The sequence below is a fragment of the Cetorhinus maximus genome, chromosome 16 (genome assembly GCF_964194155.1).
Source record: "Cetorhinus maximus chromosome 16, sCetMax3.hap1.1, whole genome shotgun sequence".
Taxonomy (NCBI): domain Eukaryota; kingdom Metazoa; phylum Chordata; class Chondrichthyes; order Lamniformes; family Cetorhinidae; genus Cetorhinus; species Cetorhinus maximus.
The window spans coordinates 89,495,426-89,516,510 of record NC_135894.1 but is presented as its reverse complement, the minus strand read 5'-3'; the positions used below and the strand labels follow the sequence as shown (position 1 = coordinate 89,516,510).

General features: G+C 45.2%; 1 protein-coding gene across 1 annotated transcript in view; it reads left to right on the top strand.

Moving 5' to 3' along the window:
- LOC144691809 (interferon-induced GTP-binding protein Mx3-like) overlaps positions 1-12,079 on the top strand; it is a 54,009-nt gene extending 41,930 nt beyond the window's left edge. Inside the window, exons 12-13 of the mRNA XM_078560313.1 lie at positions 58-276; positions 10,125-12,079. Of these exons, the coding sequence (XP_078416439.1) occupies positions 58-276; positions 10,125-10,349 (444 nt within the window). The 3' untranslated portion in view covers positions 10,350-12,079. The remainder of the gene's footprint in view (positions 1-57; positions 277-10,124) is intronic.
- The last annotated feature ends 9,006 nt before the right edge of the window (positions 12,080-21,085 follow it).

The window sequence follows — 21,085 nt, the reverse complement described above, 5'->3', positions numbered from 1 at the left end:
TTTTTTCCTAGTTGCCGCATTTTTGAATATCATAATCCTCTTTACCATTTTTCACAGGCTAAAATCGCTGAACTCTGTCACAAAATGGAAAGTGAGGCAGAGCAAATGATTAGGACAAACTTTAAGATGGAGGGAATGGTTTTTGCACCGGATGAAATGTATAGCTACAGACTAATGAAATTTCAGTCACTATCTCAGCAAATGGGGAGGAGCTCACTAAGAAATCCAAACCTTGATGTGCAGACCATGGTTGTTCATTTGCAAACCTATTATGAGGTGAGGTCATACTAGTAATGCTACATTCATTAAAATTTTTAGCTTGGTGGGTGGGTGCGATGAGGTCGGGCATGCGTCCCGATGTTATTGTGCATTCACGCGATATTTCGGTCAGTGGGCACACGCCAGAGTTGGCAGGGGGCCCACCGACAACTAAAAGGCCTATTAAGGCCATTAAAAAGTTAATTAAATTGAATTTTTCGCTGCCTGACGGTTGGCGGGCAGGTGAAAAGGCCAAGTGACCTTTGCACGTTTTTGGAAACCTCATCCATGGGCGGGATGAGGTTTCCAAAAACAAATAAAATTCAAATAAAAACTTTATTTTTTCATTAATAACATGTCCCAGCTCATGAGACAGAGGGGACATGTTTCACCACGTTTCAAAAATAAAATTAAAGATTTTATAAATCAGTTCATCTCGCTGAGGGAGAGGGCTGCCTGAGGGAGAGGGCTGCCTGAGGGAGAGAGCTGCCTGAGGGAGAGGGCTGCCTGAGGGAGAGAGCTGCCTGAGGGAGAGAGCTGCCTGAGGGAGAGAGCTGCCTGAGGGAGAGAGCTGCCTGAGGGAGAGGGCTGCCTGAGGGAGAGGGCTGCCTGAGGGAGAGGGCTGCCTGAGGGAAAGAGCTGCCTGAGGGAGAGGGCTGCCTGAGGGAGAGGGCTGCCTGAGGGAGAGGGCTGCCTGAGGGAGATTATGTTGCGTGAACTTGCGCACATGAGAGAAGGTTGCGCTCACCTGGCTCACACTCCTCCCCCCGCCCGCACAGGCAGCGCTCAGCACTGCCGCTGACGTTTCACTCTGGGTGAGCCTTAATTGGCCCACCAGCGTGAAATTGCCTTCCGGGCCTGATCGCGGGCTGTGGTTGGCTTCCCCACCACCCCCGCCGAGCTTACACGCCAAGGGCAAAACTCTGGCCACTGTTCTGAGAGAAGCGTCTAGAAATGGGATTGTAAACTAAACACTGAGATAAAAGCAAAAAACTGCGGATGCTGGAAATCCAAAGCAAAAATAAAAATACCTGGAAAAACTCCGCAGGTCTGGCAGCATCTGCGGAGAGGAACACAGTTAACGTTTCGAGTCCGTATGACTCTTCAACAGAACTAAGGAAAAATAGAAAAGAGGTGAAATATAAGCTGGTTTAAGGGGAGGTGGGACAGGTAGAGCTGGATAGAGGGCCAGTGATAGGTGGAGATAGCCAAAAGATGTCATAGACAAAAAGGACAAAGAGGTGTTGAAGGTGGTGATATTATCTAAGGAATGTGATTATAAAGGTACAGATAGCCCTAGTGGGGGTGGGGTGGGGGGAAGGGATCGAAATAGGCTAAAAGGTAGAGATAAAACAATGGATGGAAATACATTTAAAAATAATGGAAATAGGTGGGAAAAGAAAAATCTATATAAATTATTGGAAAAAGGGGGATCGGAAAGGGGGTGGGGATGGAGGTGAGAGTTCATGATCTAAAATTGTTGAACTCAATATTCAGTCCAGAAGGAAATTAAAGGTTTAGGTGTGGGCAGAAAGGTTCAAATGCTTCAGGAGATCACCCTGTGGGCAAACCTGACCATGTTGTTGGGCCATGGGGGCTATCGTTACTGATTCCATGCCAATTTTGCCACATACGTAGTGCATAAAAGGAAAGGACTTGCATTTAGATAGCACTACGTTTTCTGCCAACACCTTATATGTGCAGCCACTATTTTTACAGGGGGCAATGTGCAGCAGGGCGCTTGCGCGGCCATCGCTGGCCCTGGAATTGCAAATATTACCGCGCCGGAAGCATCAAGCTAACACTTTTAACAATTCGCTCCATCTGCAGCTTATCCCAAACCTCACAGGTAGGGCTGGAAAGGGCCAATGGGACCCACTCCATTTGCCCTTCCTCACCCCCAGCCCCCCAGTTAAAATGACACAGCATGTTGGTGTCTTTTTAGAAATTTATTCAAAGATGAAATGTCAAAAGAAGTGGTTGGGGAGAGCGAGAGAGAGAGCGCGAGAGAGGGGGAAATGGCCATGTCCCATGTGCCTGCTACCACGGGGCTCAGGGTGTGTGGAATTGCTTGAGATTTCAGACCAGCCATTTAATTGCTTCGGACGGACGGTCCACCTGGTTGCGTTATGTTTTTTTTTTGTGTGGTATAAATCATTTTGGGGATACATGGGTAATCGAATCAGATTCATTATTAAAAGTTTGAACACTGCCGAAAAGAAGCTGTCACCGTTTACGAGGGTGGATTTGTGTCCCCTGCAAATGACGTCAGTGGATTCTGCCCATCCGCTGGCAAGTTCTCATGCGCAGAAGCGCCGTCGGCGGTCATCTTGCGTTGGCAGGAATCAGTGTTTAGATGGCACCTTTCATGGAGCTCAGGATGTCTCAAAACACTTGACGGCCAATGAAGAACAACAGTTAATGCACTTCTAAAGTAATGTAAGGAAACGTGCCAGCCAGTTTCCACCCAGCACGCTTCCACACACAGCTAGAAAAACATTGAACACAAGCAGACAAGAAATAGGAGCAGGAGGAGGCCATATGGCCTGTCCAGCCTGCACCGCCATTCAATACGATTGTGACCGATCTTGGGCTTCAACTCCACTTTCCTGCCTGCTCCCTACATCCCGAGGGAATCCAAGGATTCACAGCCCATTGGGTGAAGTCGTTTTTCCTCATCTCAGTCCTAAATGATTGGTCCCTTATCTGGAGACTGCGACCCCATGTCTTAGACTCCCCACTGGCAGCGGGCGTGATAGGTGGCGTGCGGGGACAGTATGGCACGATCGGTTTCACGACAGCGGGAAGGCAGGTCGCAATCGTGCGCTCAGCCCGCCGACTGTCCTCAGGGAGGTCATTATAATACATCAGCATATCGTTAAAAGGCCATCCTGCCAGACCCTTGGAACCCCACCGGATCGTCCATCCATGTCGGCGGGAAAGCACTTTGACATGCTCCACAACAGCACAACAAGCAACGGGCACTTGGTGGCCTGCACTTTGGGGAACTGGCGCTGAGTGAACAGCATCGTCCTGCAGCGTTCACCAGGGTCGCCTGTTGCTCTCCAGGCTTCAGGGGCACTGGGGGGGCTGGGGTGAAGTGCCGCCCTGCCACAGAGGTGGCTGTTGTCCTGGGTTGGGAGGGGTGGTGATGGTGTCCGGGGCCAACTGCTGCCCAGTCTCGGAGGCAACTGTTGTCGGGGGAGGGGGGAAATGCTGCCCAGGCATTGGATCCGATCCACAAGAAACCAAGGTGGGGGGCAAGGTAGGTGAGGGAAGTGGCCACGCAGTAGGGACACCTGTGTAAACTGCCCATTCCTGTACAACTGAGGCAGTTCAGGCACAGCCAGGGTGATATGATTGGGGTCAGGCTCCTAGACTGCCCACCCACACAAGCAATGCAGAGGCACCAAAGTGTCTCCAAGCTCTCCAGGCCTTATCCCCCTCCCGAACCCCGCCCCCCCCACCCCGAATCCCCCCCGAACCCACACAGCACAGACTGCAAGTCCACCACCACTTTATTGGACTGTAGAGCAGTTGGACTGCACGCGTTGTACAATCTCCTCGCCAACATTGGCCATGTAGCAGTTACTGCTGGAGGCGTTCACAGCCCCTTGCAATCTCAGCACCCTGGTTGGAACACTCTCCCCCATGTCGCAGGCTGACAGGGCAGCCATGCAGCGCACTCAGCTCTGGCCATCCAAGGGGTGGCCAGCACTCTCCGGGATGCATTAAGGGGTAGTCACGCAGGGTCAGGAAAGGTGCTAAGTAAAGCCATGATAACCACATCTCTCTCTCTTTCATGCTGCAGGAGGAGCACGTCAGGATCATGGATCCTGGTGACCTAGCTGTGTGCCTGATGGCCTACAGAGACTGTAGAAGACGGAGGAGAGAGTGACTGAGGCACTTGGCCGTACAAAGGCAGGAGCAGAAACCTCATGAAGAAGGGGCAGCAGGAGCACCCACACACGCTGCCCAGAAGCGACAGCGAGCTATGGCTGGTCGGTGCCTAGCGGCACCCAAGGTCTATAGACACGGCCTGCCATTCCTGCAGATGACTGAGAACTGGTGTCACTGACGACTGCGCATGTCTAGGGACCTAGTCACTCACATCTGCCACTTACTGCAGGACTTGGCACCAAGGGGACATGGAGGGCATCCACTGCCAGTGGCTGCAAAAGTGACTGTGGCACTCAATTTCTATGCCAGTGGCTCCTTTCAGGGCTCCACAGGTGACCTCTGTGAGATATCACAAGCCTCCACCCACAAATGCATCGATGAGTTCACGGATGCCATCTTCTCCATGTGCACTTAGCCAGGGACCGGGACAGCCAGGATGCAAGGGCCATTGGATTCGCCCTGATCTCAGGATTCCCACAGGTGTAGGGAGAGATTAACTGCACCCATGTGACGTTCAGGTCTCCATCGCTACACAAGATGTACTACATCAACCACTCAGTGAATGTGCAGCTGCTGTGCGACTGCCAGAAATGCATCCTGCAGGGGTGTGCACGGTTTCCAGGGAGTGTGCACGACGCCTACATCCTCAGTCGGTCACAGATCCCTAGAGTCTTCCAGGGACAACAGAAGCTGCAGTGATAGCTCCTCAGGGACAAGAGGCTGTGACTGATGACACCCTTGCGGCGGCCTCAGACTGCAGCAGAGCAACACTATAATGAGGCTCATGCAGCAGCTCACAACTTGGTGGAGCATACCATTGGGATGTTGGAGATGTGGTTCCGGTGCCTGGACCGGTCTGGTGGAGCCCTGCAATACAGTCCACAGAGGGTGTCACACATCATCATCATCTGCTGCACCCTTTACAACCTGGTGCTCCAACAGGGAGAAGAGCTGGCTGAGGAGAAGAGTCCCTGGACTGAGACGCCTGCCTTTATCTTGTGCAGAAAGGTTTCAAATCTGTGTGACACGAATGCTGCTCATCAGAACAAGGAGCCATAGGCAGGGAGACATTCTTGGGAGTTTATTGACAATAGTGAACAGTATGTACAAGTGATTAACACCCATGCCCAGGCTGTGCAACTCATTCTCCTTAACTGTCCTAGCCCTGCCGCTATATTTTAGTGCTCCCGGACATCCACAGCGGAAGTGGAACCAGCCTGCTGACTGTGACGCCCTGTCTGTGGTGACTTTGGCGGGCGTCCTCTGGTGGGCCGAGACTTGGAGGACCCCGGCCTGCTTTCAGGGTCCTGCTGAGTGGCCGTGGCACCCTCCTCGGCCTGTGAAGCTGGAGCTACTGAGGTCACAGGAAGGGGGGATTCAGATGGTCCCGGAGTCACCAGGGTGGATGGGCCCGGAGTGTGCACCTGCTGGTCCTCCTCCCTGTGGGTGCCCGAGGGCCCCAGGCTGACTCCTTGAGGGGAAGGGGAAGCTGGAGTGAGATCGAGCTGTCCTGCACCCTTCTCGCATACACACTGTTGGAGGCCAACTATGGCATCAGCGCTGGAGTTAAGCCCGCGCAGCAGTGCAGGAGCGACATCCTGGACCAAGGTCACCATGGTGGCCGCCATCCTGCCAGTGTCGACCTTGGTGCACTAGCATGCTGGTGCTATCACCTCAGCCTGAAGGCGGACGAACTCCTCCATCGTGCCTTGCAATCTGAGGAGCGGGCATCCCTTCCTGGTGTTCCCGAGATTCCCTTTGCAGCTCCAGCAACTGTGACATGACGGAATCCAGGGGCTCATCATCTGACTCGGACTCAGCAAAATTCTGTCCTCCAAGTGCTGGACACCTGGGAAGTCCCAGCTGCTGCTGTCTGCTGTGGATCAGGCAGTGTGATGTGCTCACCAGATTGTGATCCCGTGTCTATTCTAAAGTTAGGTCCCACTGAATTGTGTGTCTCTGCGCTTGTGGAGGGTGTGGGTGAGCGCTGTGATGGGACTTCAGGGAGGGTGTCTCCAGATTCCTCTTCAGAGGTTTCTTCGGGGATTGATTGGAGGCTCTGGGTCATGGACTCTGTTGTCTGTTTGGCAGATGTGCCTGTGGAAGCAAGGGGAGATAATTAGTGAATGGCAATGGCCTGTGAAAGAGGACACATCACTCACAGCATGGTTGTCTGATGGACGTTGCAATGCTGGATCCTCACTTGGTAGAGCAGCGCTGACCTCACTGTCAGCACAGGACTGGTCCCGGTCATCACCAACCAGCTGGATGGCTCTGTTTTCAAAGTCCGTGAGGACCTTGATTTCAAGCATTCCTCCACCGGTCTGCGACCTCTCTCTCTTGTTGTGTGCCAGCTTGTCCTGCATGGATAGAGATAGAGAAAGTGTAAGCAGGGCGCCTACCAGGCCAGATGATAAATGTGCCTGGCCTGTGTGGGTGGTGAGTGGTCCTATGGACGGGATGAGCACAACGTGTGAAAGAGTGAATGGTGATAACCCTTGAACTGGCAGTGAGTGAGGTACCTGTGGATGTGTGATGGGTTTGTGGGTGTGTGAGCTGAGAGTGATGGAAGTGGCAGAATGGAGATCATCATTCATCCTCTTGCGGCACTGGGTGGCTGTCCTCTTCTGAAGGGCGTTGGTGCTGACCACCGCTGCCACTGCCTTGCAAGCTGGATTGGTCACGTTGCTGCCCAACCTACGGCCAGAGCAAGGGTACAGGACATTCTGGCGGGCCTCCAAGGCATCCAGCAGTTGCTCGAGGGACCCATTATTAAACCGGGGTCTGCGGTCTTCTTGCCTAGAGGGCCATGTCTCCTGGGCAGCAGTAAAGCAATGAGCGCTGTGCTTGCGGCTGGCCTTTAAACATGGCGCCCGGTGCAACGGCGGGGTGATGGTGGGCGGGCCAATGAGGAGCCCGCCCACCATGGGAAACAGTGCGTTTCCCGGGAGTGCATAAATAATGAGGCGGGCTCGGGACAGTGTGGTGCGAAAGCCGGCCGGCACCATTGGCGCGGTGTTTTATCCGCCCCCTACCACATTTACTGCAAATCTGGGAAAGTTCCGCCCTCAGCCTCGACCATATCAAGCCCCTTCATAGAAACATAGAAACTAGGAGCAGGAGTGGACCATTCAACCCTTCGAGCCTGCTCCGCCATTCATTATGATCATGGCTGATCATCCAACTCAATAACCTGCTCCCGCTTTCTCCCCATATCCTTTGATCCCTTTCGCCCCAAGAGCTATATCTAACTCCTTCTTGAAAACATACAATGTTTTGGCCTCAACTACTTTCTGTGGTAGCGAATTCCACAGGCTCACCACTCTCTGGGTGAAGAAATTTCCCCTCATCTCAGTCCTAAATGGTCAACCCGTATCCTCAGATTGGAACCCCTGGCTCTGGACTCTCCCACCATCGGGAATATCCTTCCTGCATCTACCCTGTCTAGTCCTGTTAGAATTTTATAAGTTTCTATGAGTTCCCCCCTCATTCTTCTGAACTCCAGCGAATATAATCCTAACCTACTCAATCTCTCCTCATATGTCAGCCCCGCCATCCCAGGAATCAGTCGGGTAAATCTTCGCTGCACTCCCTCTATAGCAAATACATCCTTCTTCAGATAAGGAGACCAAAACTACACACAATATTCCAGGTGTGGTCTCACTAAGGCCCTGTACAATTGCAGCAAGACATCCCTGTTCCTGTAATCGAATCCTCTGGCTATGAAGGCCAACATACCATTTGCCTTCTTTACCGCCTGCTGCACCTGCATACTTACCTTCAGCGACTGGTGTACAAGGACACCCAGGTCTCGTTGCACATTCCCCTCTCTCAATTTATAGCCATTCAGATAATAATCTGCCTTCCTGCTTTTGCTACCAAAGTGGATAACCTCACATTTATCCACATTATACTGCCATGCATTTGCCCACTCACTCAGTTTATCTAAATCACACTGAAGCATCTTTGCATCCTCCTCACAGCTCACCCTCCCACCCAGCTTTGTGTCATCTGCGAATTTGGAGATATTACATTTAGCCATTTAGCTCCCTCATCTAAATCATTAATATATATTGTGAATAACTGGGGTCCCAGCACCGATCCCTGAGCTGCCCCACTAGTCACTGCCTGCCATTCGGAAAAAGACCCATTTATTCCTGCTCTTTGTTTCCTGTCTGCCAACCAATTTTCTATCCATCTCAATACACTACCCCCAATCCCATGTACTTTAATTTTACATGCTAATCTCTTATGTGGGACTTTGTCAAAAGCCTTCTGAAAGTCCAAATAAGCCACATCCACTGGCTCCCCCTCATCAACTCTACTAGTTACATCCTTGAAAAATTCCAGTAGATTTGTCAAGCATGATTTCCCTTTCATAAATCCATACTGACTCTGTCCAATTCTGCTACTGTTTTCCACGTGCTCAGCTATTAAATTTTTTATAATGGACTCTAGAATTTTCTCCATTACTGACGTCAGGCTGACTGGTTTATAATTCCCTGTTTTCTCTCTACCTCCCTTTTTAAATAGTGGGGTTACATTAGCTACCCTCCAATCTGTAGGAGCTGTTCCAAAGTCTACAGAATCTCAGAAGATGACCACCAATGCATCCACTATTTCTAGGGCCACTTCCTTAAGTACTCTGGGTTTAGATTATCAGGCTCTGGGGATTTATCGGCCTTTAATCCCATCGATTTCCCCAACACCATTTTCCTACTAATGCTGATTTCTTTCAGTTCCTCCCTCTCACTAAACCCTGTGTTCCCTAACATTTCTGGAATGTTATTTGTGTCCTCCTTTGTGAAGACAGAACCAAAGTATGTATTTAGTTGGTCAGCCATTTCTTTGTTCCCCATTATAAATTCCCCTGTTTCTGACGGTAAGGGACCTACATTTGTCTTCACCAATCTTTTTCTCTTCACATACCTATAGAAACTTTTACAGTCAGTTTTTATGTTCCCCGCCAGCTTACTTTTGTACTCTATTTTCCCCTTCTTAATCAATCCCTTGGTCCTCCTTTGCTGAATTCTAAACTGTTCCCAATCCTCAGGTCTGTTGCTTTTCCTGGCCAATTTGTATGCCCCTTCCTTGCATCTAATACTATCTCTAATTTCCCTTGTAAGCCATGGTTTGGTCACCTTCCCTGTTTTACTTTTGCGCCAGACAGGAATAAACAATTGTTGGCAGTTCACCCAAGCGCCCTTTGAATGTTTGCCATTGCCTATCCATCGTCATCCCTCTAAGTAATCTCGTATTTTCAATTAGATCGCCTCTCATTCCTGAAAACTCCAGAGAATAGAAGTCCAATTTACTCAGACTCTCATCACAGGAAACTGAGGTCTGCTTGGTACAACAAGGGCGGGGATTTTCCGGCCCGGTTGTGACGGGACCCGCTGACGGAGATTCGGCGGCCCCGGCCAAAAGTCCATTTGACTTTCGGAAGGACCAGACGATCCCGGAGGTGGGTAAGGGCTGGAAAATCCCACCCGTAGTTGTAACTAGGTCGGTCGGCAACTCATTAACTTTTGATGCGGTGGAGCTAATCAAAAGACACTTGCTATCATCCTGATAGTCTCAGTTATAGGACAACCTTAAAGCTGTACGGACACCTGAATTAAATGTCATCATGATGTATTTCATGATTCCTAACATAGAGATTTGTGCACTAGAATATATAATAGAAATATGGGCACAAGCTCCACACTATTGCTGATGGAGAAATTGATTCCATTAAGCATTTTGAAGAAAGTATGATTAACAAACTTTAACTGCCCTCAGCTCAACTTAGAAAGGTTTGGTAATGCATTCATTGACTATCTAGTTTCATTACAAAATTGTCTTTACTTAAAAGTGCCTCAGGCCTGTTGAAGTCAAATCAGTTTTTAGTTATATATAAAGTTGAGAGTTAATCATTAAACTGTGGCGAGTATTGATTGCGTGCTTACCTTCCTTTAAATCCTCAGATTGCTATAGATCGATTGATCCAAATGGTTCCCATGGTGCTGAGATATTATCTTCTCCAAGAACTGTCTGCCCAGATGAAGGTAGAGCTGGCTCAGTTATTATTCCACAGTAAGGATGTGGATGCTCTCCTTCATGAGGACGATGATACAGCAGCAAAACGAAGAGCTTTGAAGGTCAGCCTGGATTGGTTGACCAAAGCACGGACTCTTCTGATGAGCTATTGATTTTTTTTTAAACTGAGCAGAGTGTGAGAATGGGGCAGTGGTGTATGAAAGTAGCATTGGAATAGAGATTCAGGCAGCAAGACATGTCATCTGGTGAGTGGGGTAGGTGGGAGGAGATTACACAGTCTTGCATTCTTGATCTGAGCTATACTGTGTGGGAAGCTCGTGAGCAGGGTCAGGTATTTCCACATAAATTGGGAGGTATTTAACCCACCCAGGCCAAAAAGAAAATGGGCTCCAGGTGGGCAGCAAGAGTAGCATCGTGAGTGACCAGGGAATGACCCATTCACTAGACACAGAGAAAATGTTTGGTATTGAAGAGGAAACCCATGAGGGAAAACTGAGGATGACAAATGTACTGGAGGAGGGATGGATGAAGATAGGATTGTTTTATCTTAAAATATGTATTTATATTTTACTTTGATAGAGTAGATAGGGAGAATCTGTTTCCAATAGCAGAAGAGGGTTGAGGGGGCAAAATGACCTACTCTTGTTGTTAAAGGTTATGAGGTTTATAAGATTGTAATATTTTTGGGATTGTATCTTTTAATTTAAGGTAAATGAAGTGGGTCATATGACCTGTTCTGAAGGTAATTCCTGGGTGATTTGACTGTTAGAGATCAAAGGAGGGCTCAGATTGTTTTAGAGATAAGAAAGTGCAAGATACTTACACTTCAAACAATGGCAGGAGTCTCTTGAGTATATCAGGAGTAGACCCGGAGTCTCCCAAAGTTATGATGCTGTAAATTATCCAATTACTTCGAAGATGGAAGTAAGTTGGGATCAAGGATAGCTGATTAGCATTTCTACCTAAATACAGGCTAAGGTGTTTCATGTTGCCATGGGGAAGAGGGCACAGAAAGCCATTTTTGAGATCAGGTTACAGGCTTCCCTACAAATCTTTGAATATCACAGACAGCAGCCATCTGAGAGGCAGAGAGTGGGTGATAGAGGCAGCTTGTCCTGCACCTGAAGCAGAGAAAATGCTGACTCTGTCGTTCGCAAACAGAACATAGGTGGGACCTTGTGCTCAGATTGAAGAGGCCGGGTTTGTGAGGATTTAATGGAGGCTGGAAGATTCGTCTAGCTTGGGCTGGAGGGAAATAATCTACAGTGTAACCCTCACAGTGGAAGTCAGTACTGGGATCAGAGGTTACCCAGCTAGAAAAAAATAAAAAGGATGCAAGCCATCAGGAGCTGAGAATAAGTTTAGACTAGTTTCTGGAGGCTGAAGTGTCCACTTAAAGGACAATATAACATATAATGGGAGGTTTTTGGTTGTGCTAGATAATAATTAGGGAATCTCTTTTCTGTTGTTTAAAGTATAAGTTGCCTACAAAAAGAAAATTGTGTTTATTCAATAGTGTTTGTTCAATAATTTGTGACAGTAACATATTTAAAACTTGAAATCTTGACTTGTCCTTCTTTCAGCTGTTAACTAGAAGTTCGATTTCTGTTTACAAGTTATTGGTCTCTACGGAGGTCATAAAGTTGTTCCTATATTCCAGGCAGGAGGGTCCGTAACCTATTTAAGGTTATTGTCAAAGTAACCAGAGAGAAGATGAAGAGATATTGTTTTTTTGGATTCAGTTATGATGATCTGGAATGCACCAGATGAAAGGGGAGTAGAAGCAGATTCAATACTAAGTTTCAAAAGATAATTTTTTTTTATTCGTTTATGGAATGTGATTTTGAAACATAGTTTAGTAAAGCTGGTTTGGTAATTTTATAATCCTATGCCTTTGCAGTGTCAATATTTATTCTATTCAAGTCTGAATCCTTGTAACAGTTCAAGTGTCCCAATCCTCATCTCCCCCACATTGAACTTTGCATCGCTCCAGTTTTCCTCTGTTAATGTATGGCAAAATATCTCAACGATTTCCAAAAAAAATTTAGAGTTTCTGAAAATCCCCTCTGATTCCAGTGAATTACAGACTTGGGTCTAACTAACAGCCTGTTACCCGAGAGAAGAATTAATTTTAGAACAAAGTATTTATGGTTTTGCTATATCTAGCATTCTGAGAAAGATTTACTGATTTGGCTGCAAAAGTTCAGCAGAAATTCTGCTGAACTTTTGGTTAATAAGCATCATACAGGTGTTTATGTTTCAAGATTTCTCGCTCCCCTGACCATAATAATAATCCCATGAAACCAGAAGAAGTTTCAAAATTCCCTTAATGAGGTCCATTCCTGTCAGTGTCTTGATAATTATAGGTATACGTATCATCAGTGTGCTTCTTCACCCCTCATAATTAGAGGCTTTCCATCATTTTATTGCATCTATCCAGTTTTAGGACATTCCATACTGAGATGAATCGACCAGATTTTCCTTACTATATTTTCACTCCCTTAACCTGCGTGGTCCCAGTGAGACCAAGCTAGCAAACTGAGCAGTGGTCAATCCGACTTAATATATCATGCCTTATGTACGATCTCATAGCATAACAGGCATAACTATAGTCATAACATGCAGCCAAAGATTAATCAGTTACATTCCGTTCAGGCTTTTCAGTCCATATTACAAGTTCATCCTTAGTGACTGGTAGTTCGTCAAAATTTTTCTGTCACTCGTGCTCCAGTTTCCATCTCCTTTGAACCATTCCAGTGTGGTAGTAAACACAATTGCCGTCATCAAGTTCTCTGGTAACGTCTCTGTTGGTACGTGAGATAGCGTAAATACGGCATGATGACCAACTATTTCACTACCAGCGTGTATTTCAATGCTCAGTCCAAAGTCCACTAGAGGCTGTCATTGTATATGGTCCGTATTTCCTCTCAAATCGTCTCATTCTGCTGTTGAACGGTGCACAAGTGACAGTTGCGTTGATTCTGTCAGAGTTCCTGCAGATGTTCAGGCAATGCTGGAAATGTCATACCCAAAGCCGGTGACATACTGGTATAACTGTTCTTTCAAATTATCCCTTACAGTGATGTTCATTTCTACATGAGCAAAAATATTCAATAATACTTGTGTCCCCAGTCTAACAGGCAGTGCTTGGGATAAAAAGCAAAATGTCCCATCATTAATGGGGCAGGTCAGGTTCCCATGCCAGGGTTCCCAGTTATATGTTGAATGCAACAGGAACATTGCTCCCCTGGTTACACTCATGGTGCAACTGGGAACCTCCCTATCCTAGGTAAACCCGCAGGCTAAGGCCACACATTCGGTTGTGTCAACCAAGCAAACAAAGGCATTTCCCCCCTGGAAACATCCAATTGGGTCAGAGCTATCCAAGTGATCCCATCTATTTATGGCACATACTTTGGGTGTTAATCATGTCATGACATGTGACTCTGACCTACTATGCCAATGTTCTCAATTCTACAAAAAAAGGGGTTAGGCTTCTCCTTCTCCCTCACAATAGAATAGTGCAGAACCCAATCCTATTGCATTTGTATCATTATTTCCCAGATGACACTCATGTTTCACAGGTCCCCTGATCTTACAAATGTCAATGGTAAGTTGGTAGGTAGATATACCCTTGAGATGTCTGTCAGTTACCCAAGTGAGTAGTTTCCCTTGTGCAACTTTCTAAAGGTTTTCTCAGGCCTGTTCCATCAACCAAGGACCATACGCTATGCAAATATTTTCAAAAGCTTTCACAGAGGCATATTTGCTTCTTTTATAATTTCATTCATTTAGTGAATGTCATTCCAAATCTTGCACCACATCTTGTGAATGAATAGTCACAACCCAATCTTCCTCTGATTTTCCCTGTTCCATATCATTTGCTTCATATAATATTTCCCTTAATCCATTTCTAACAGGTTTCATTGACTGTTCTAAATTGGCCAAATCAACTATTTTACAAGCGACGTCTCAGTATTAAATGAAGTTGTAGAGTCATTAATCAAACCTTGTCATATCTGTCTGTGAGAACAAGGTTTCATTTGATTCCCATTGACTCCAGTTTCGCTAGGACTCCTTGATGCCACACTCGGTCAAACTGTAGCAATGTCAACCTCACTTACCGTGGTGTTTCCCAGAATTCCCATAAAACTTTATGCAACATCTTCTGATGACCCACCGTATGGCAAACCCTGTCCCAGCCTCATCGAAGGTGAAGGTATAACCACTTTACAGAAAAGAGATCCCCTATCTACACCCATTCTGCTTTTGACCAGAAACCAATTTTCATTTCTCTCAGGAACATCACAAACTATACAAACTCCTCTCATAACATGACATAATTAATTGTGCGATCCTTTTTCTATCCTCCCAGTGTGGTTCCGTGCTCCACCCTTACTGTACTGCCTTGTTCTACTCCACGTCATTTACCATCCAATACAATGTTCTCACCCATTTCCAAACAGAAATCAAATACTCCCATTTGATTCCGGGCATTCACATATTTCTTTGTTAGACCCTTATTTCAGATAACACTTTTTACTAAAAAGTAATCTTTTGTTCAAGATTATCCCACAGTTGTTGGGCTGACAAGAATGTTTGGTTTATTTTTTCCTATGAGAAACTTCAACTCATCATGTTCCCAAAAGCTACCCAGACTCTTCCTTATTAATTTTTTTAAAAAAATCCTTTTAAATTTACTGTAAATTTTCCATTAAATGTTCAGAATACTAACTCTCATGAATTTAATTCACCAATTCCAATTTACTAGTGCCTAGGTTTGGTGGTTTTGAAATACTTGATACTCATAGGTTACTGTGTTTACATCACATCTCCTGTTCTCAAACACTTAAAGTGGAATTTTACAGCCCCATCGCGGCAGAGGCAGGGCGATGAAATGCAGCGAGATGCTCAAACCTCGATTAAATTCCAACCTTTGTTTCGGGGAATAACAAATGACTTAAATGATTTAGGATCAACTCCATTTAAAAGGCAAAACCCTTCTGTCCATTACCACTGCTGTGCCAGTCTGCGGATAAATTCTTAAAGCTATTGAAAGTCTTTTTGTATTTGCATTCACCTGTAACCAAAAAAAAAATCAAAAGATTCATTCTGCTCGTGCAGAATGGGCTAATTGTCTTTGCTGCATCAACACCCTTTTTTTGCCCCCCTGTGAGTCTCCTATGTTTAACTAAAAAAAAACCAGTAAAACCAGCTCAAACTGTTTTCTTCTGGGCAAAGAAAAGCTTTTCGGATTTTTTCCCAAGTTCTTTTTTCCCCAACTTTGATCAAACTTCAGAGCGTTAACCCCACAATCTATCCCAAAACCCTCTTAAACTTATGTAAAAGGTTCTGACCCAAGATCAAGCCAGCTCAGAAATAATCAGAATCACTTCAAACGCCCTAAAATCTAATACATCAGACATTAAAACTATCCCATTCTCACATGTGAGTTTGTATCTGGCTTAAAATTCATACATGTTTATCATAATATCCAAGAATCATGATTCTGGCCAGCAACCACGACTCCCAGGTTTTTAAACCTTGAAAAATGTATTTCATTAATTACGCTTTCCTTTTAATCCATTCTCACAACTCTTTTTTAAAAAAAAACTTAAAATACTGAAACTACTACCACAAAATCACAATTTAGGAAAGAAAAACACGTTAAAAACTTGAAGCGCACAAACATCATCCACACAAATCATTTTATTCCACACACAAGCAGAGAAAATAATAGCAAGTGTTTTTTTTATACGTCACTACATTGCTGGTGTCGTTTCTTCAGCTTTGAAATGGCTGTAATCAAAAACTCAAGACAAGGTTAATTCCCTAGAAAAAAAACCTTAACATCTTTAGCCCAAAACAAAACGAGGCCCCTCAGCTTCCACACAAAAGAAAATGCAATCACAAAATTCATTGCAGTTTGTGAAAACTCAAACAGCAGTCTCAGCAACTACAGGGAGGCTCCAAAAGAGACAGAACACTACTACCTCAACAAAAATACCTGGAAAAACTCAGGCCTGGCAGCATCTGCGGAGAGGAACACAGTTAACGTTTCAGGTCTGAATGACCCTTTAACAGAACTAAGCAAAAATAGAAGAGAGATGAAATATAAGCTGGTTTTGGGGGGCTGGGCAAGTAGAGCTGGATAGAGGGCCAGTGATAGGTGGAGATAGCCAAAAGATGTCATAGACAAAAGGACAAAGAGGTGTTGAAGGTGGTGATATTATCTAAGGAATGTGCTAATTAAGGGTAGAAAGCAGGACCAGCAAGGTACAGATAGCCCTAGTGGGGGTGGGGTGGGGTGAAGGAATCGAAAAAGGCTAAAAGGTAGAGATAAAACAATGGATGGAAATACATTGAAAAATAATGGAAATAGGTGGGAAAAGAAAAATCTATATAAATTATTGGAAAAAAGGGGGATTGGAAAGGGGGTGGGGATGGAGGAGAGAGTTCATGATCTAAAATTGTTGAACTCAATATTCAGTCCAGAAGGCTGTAAAGTGCCTAGTCGGAAGATGAGGTGCTGTTCCTCCAGTTTGCATTGAGCTTCACTGGAACAATGCAGCAGGCCAAGGGCGGACATGTGGGCATGAGAGCAGGGTGGAGTGTTGAAATGGCAAGCGACAAGGAGGTCTGGGTAATGCTTGCGGACAGACCGAAGGTGTTCCGCAAAGCGGACACCCAGTCTGCATTTGGTCTCTCCAATGTAGAGGAAACCGCATTGGGAGCAACGAATGCAGTAGACTAAATTGAGGGAAGGGCAAGTGAAATGCTGCTTCACTTGAAAGGAGTGTTTGGGTCCTTGGACGGTGAGGAGAGGGGAAGTAAAGGGGTGCACCTACTACTACCTCATTCCTCTAATCAGTTTTCATTTCACAGCAACTAAACTCATCTTCCTCCCCACTTAAACCAACTTCCAATTCCTGACATTATCTGCACAAAATTCCCACATTATTTCCACATGCCTTTCGACCATCCTCACATTTAACTTTACACTGAGTTCTCACAGATCTACAGTTTAACTTTGCACAACATTAAATTGACACAGGCATAGTCAATGTACCATTCACTTTCATATTTCCATACACCTAGAAATGTGAACTCCTATAATAAGTTATAAACTCAAAGTGCCTAATGTAGGGGACAGAAAACTCAACCATTATGAAAGAGTATACACACACATTAAACCTACAATTTAAACAACTGAAACCACACCACAGGGGGTTAAAGAGCTTGTAATTCAGTGACACATAACATCAAACAGACGCACAGGAAAAACAAGGATTACTCTGTTTAAATTTTTCTTCACACTGGGTTAAGCTCCTGGTGGCTTTTTTAATGTCTTTTTCCCTCAGCTTCTGCCTAGACATCTTATCACTACTGGCATCAATTCCTCTGTCTTATCAAACACTAATTCTCTAAACTCAGCTTCACAGCACACCACCTTCGTCTCTCTTTCTCGTAACTTATTCTATCCCCCTGTCAACCTTCCTCTTTGACCTTATCCTTTTCACACCTTTTATTCATCTGAGGCACGTTCCTTGTCACACACCTTGTAATCACGTCACCTTTACTTCTGCCTGCCATTAATTATCTTAAAAATACCTGTTCGGGCACCAATTTGTAACAATTGAACTGTTACAAGGATTCTAAAAGGCATTGGATAAAGTGCTGCGGAACAGGCTTGTGAACAAAGTTAGAGTTCATGGAATTAAAGGGACAGCATCAACATGGAAGCAAAATTGCCTGACAGGAAACAGAGAGAAGTGGTTAGTGGATGTTTTTTTGGACTGAAGGAATGTTCATAGTGGAGATCTCAGGGGCCGGTGTTAGGACCTGTGCTGTTCCTGTAGCTATTTAATGATCTAGAACTTGGTTTACAGGGCACGATTTCAAAATTTATGGATGATACAAAACTTGGAACAATTATGAATTGTGAGGCATATAGTGTCAAACTCAAAAAGGACATAGACATGATGGTGGAATAGGCGGTTAAGTGGAAGATGAAATTTAATGCAGAGAAGTGTGAAGTCATCCATTTTGATAGGATGAATGCAGAGAGATATAAAATTAATGCTACGATCATAAAGAGATTGCAGGAGCAGAGGGACTTGGATGTATAAGTGCATAAATCATTGAAGATGGCAGGACAGGTTGAATGAGCAGTTAATAAAACATACAGTACCCCAGGCTTTAATAATTAGGAGCATAGAGTAGAAAAGCTACTTGAACAGAACACTAGTTCAGCCTCAACTGCAGTATTATGTCCAGTTCTGGCTGCTACACTTTAGGAAAGATGCGAAGGCATTAGAGTGCAGAAAAGATTCAAGAGAATGTTTCCAGGGATGAGGAATGTGGATAACTTGGAGAAGTTGGGACTGTTTTCTTTGATGAAGAGAAGGTTGAGAGGAGATTAGATAGAGGTGTTCAGAATCATGAGGGGTCTGGACAGAGAAGATCGGGCAAAACTGTTCCGACTGGTGGAAGGATCGAAAACAAGAGGACACGGATTTAAGGTAATTGGCGACATGCGGAAAACTTTTTCATGCACCAAGGGGTTAGGATCTGGAATGCACACCTGTGGGTGTAGTGGAGGTGGGTTGAATTAAGGCATTCAAGAGGTGATTGGATTATTATCTGAAAATGAAGAATGTATACGGCTATGGGGAGATGGTGGGGATGTGGCACTAGGTGAATCACTCCTTCAGAGATCCTGCACAGATACAATGGGCCAACTGGCCTCCTTCTGTGCTGTAACCATTCTGTAATGGAATAAATAACAACTCCGGCAAAGATACAGGATTATAAAATCCTCAGGCTAATTTTATTGACGATGTTTCAAAATCACAAGTATATGAATAGCACATTGATAGCTGATGAACAGACGAATGACATCATGCAGGGCCCATCAATGAAAAAGAAACTTACAAACAATTCTTTCAAATTTTTTTTTTCATTTTTCATTCATGGGATGTGGGCGTCACTGGCTAGATCAGCATTTATTGCCCACCCCTAATTCCCCTTGAGAAGGTGGTGGTGAGCTGCCTTCTTGAACCGCTGCAGTCCCTGTGGTGTAGGTACACCCACAGAGCTGTTAGGGAAGGAAATACAGGATTTTGAGTCAGCAACAGTGAAGGAATGGCAGCAATATATTCCCAAGGACAGGTCGAAAGCGCAGTTAATAAAGCATAACGGTATCCCAGGCTTTATTGATTGAGGCATAGAGAACAAAAGCAAGGGCATTATATTAAACTTGAACAGAACAGGGGGCATAGATTTAGGGTAAGAGGTAGAAGGCTAAGAGGGGAGTTGAGGAGAAACTTTTTCACCCAGAGAGCATTGGGAGTCTGGAACTCTCTGCCTGAGGAGGTGGTTGAGTCAGAAACATTTAAGTAGTATTTAGATATTCACTTGTGTTGTGCCATAAACTCGAGGGCTAAGGACCAAATGGGATTAGTGTAGTCAGATCGTTGTTGACCGGCGCGGACATGATGGGCCGAACGGCCTCCTTCTGTGCTGTAAACGTCTATGAGTCTATGAACACTGGTCCAGCCTTAACTGGGGTATTGCATCCAGTTCTGGGTACCACACTTTAGGAAGGATGTGAGGCATTAGACAGGCAATTCAATTGTGTCCTCGTTTTATAAATACTGCACAGAAGCTGAATCCTTCCAATCTAGTTCATGTTTTACCTTTTAAACTATAAGACAACTGGCCTCTTTCATCCAGCTCCCTGTTTTACTTTAAAAGCTGAATCTTCACCACAGTCCCCAGCTTATAAATCTCTTTACCTTAACCTACAGAAAGGAACTGGTCTGTTTTACTTAGACACTCTGTCTTTACTTAACCCACAGTAAAACTGGCATTCCCCTCCAGTTCTCTGCTTGAACTCAACCAGGAGGCTAAAGAGTTACACCGCCCCTGAAAAGTACTCTCAAATTTTCCTCTTAGACTCTAGTCCCCATTTACAGCCGGAGCATTGATCAGACACCCAGGGGAAAAGATGTAACTAGTCATGCGATGGCGTATATCCAGCTGTACAGTGAAGGACAAAGGAAGGGTAAGCCTTTCTTATACCCCTCTGTACATGTCTTCAAAACCTGTCATGGTCAGAGATTGGTTATTCCCTGCAAGGTCAACTCTGAGTGGTCAATGAGTGATTTCACCCCTCATGGACAGAGTCCCAATGAACTGTTTCAAGATGCCCTTTTTGACTGTGACAAGACTCCCAAACAGTCCACATGGTTTACAAGCATCATGCAGGTGCATCTTCACACTGTTTCAAGGTTTCTTGCTCCCCTGACCACAATGAAACCATAAGAAATTTCAAAATTCCCTTAATGAAGCCCATCCTGTTAGGGTCTTAATAATCATAAGTATTCATACCATTGTCATGCTTCCTGAGTAGGCTTGATGGAATGAGTGTGCTAGTTTATAATCTCAAAGCAGTAGACACATTAAGTCCTCGCTTAAAGTTGCAAATGCATTCTTGAAGTGAAACAGCTTTAAGCGACTCAGATTTTCCCATTAAAACCAATGTAAAAGCTATAGTTAAAAAACAGTAAAAACCTCATACTAAGTCGAATACTTTACATTGCTAAATTCCTATATTAGAAAATGAAATAACTTTCAAAATAGAATATTACTAAAAATATATAAAATAAATTTGCTAACTTTCTACTTACCTCCCACTTGCCTCTGATCCTGCTCACTCAACCTCCTGCTTGCCGACCCTCCATCTCACTGCTGACCCTCCAGTTCACAGCCTCTCCCGCTCCAGACCCTTCTGGTTGCTGCAGACCCTTTTTCTCATTGAACCTCCTGCTTCCCACCACTCCCGCTCGCTGCTTCACTCTCCCGAACCTTCACTGAGGGGGGGCTC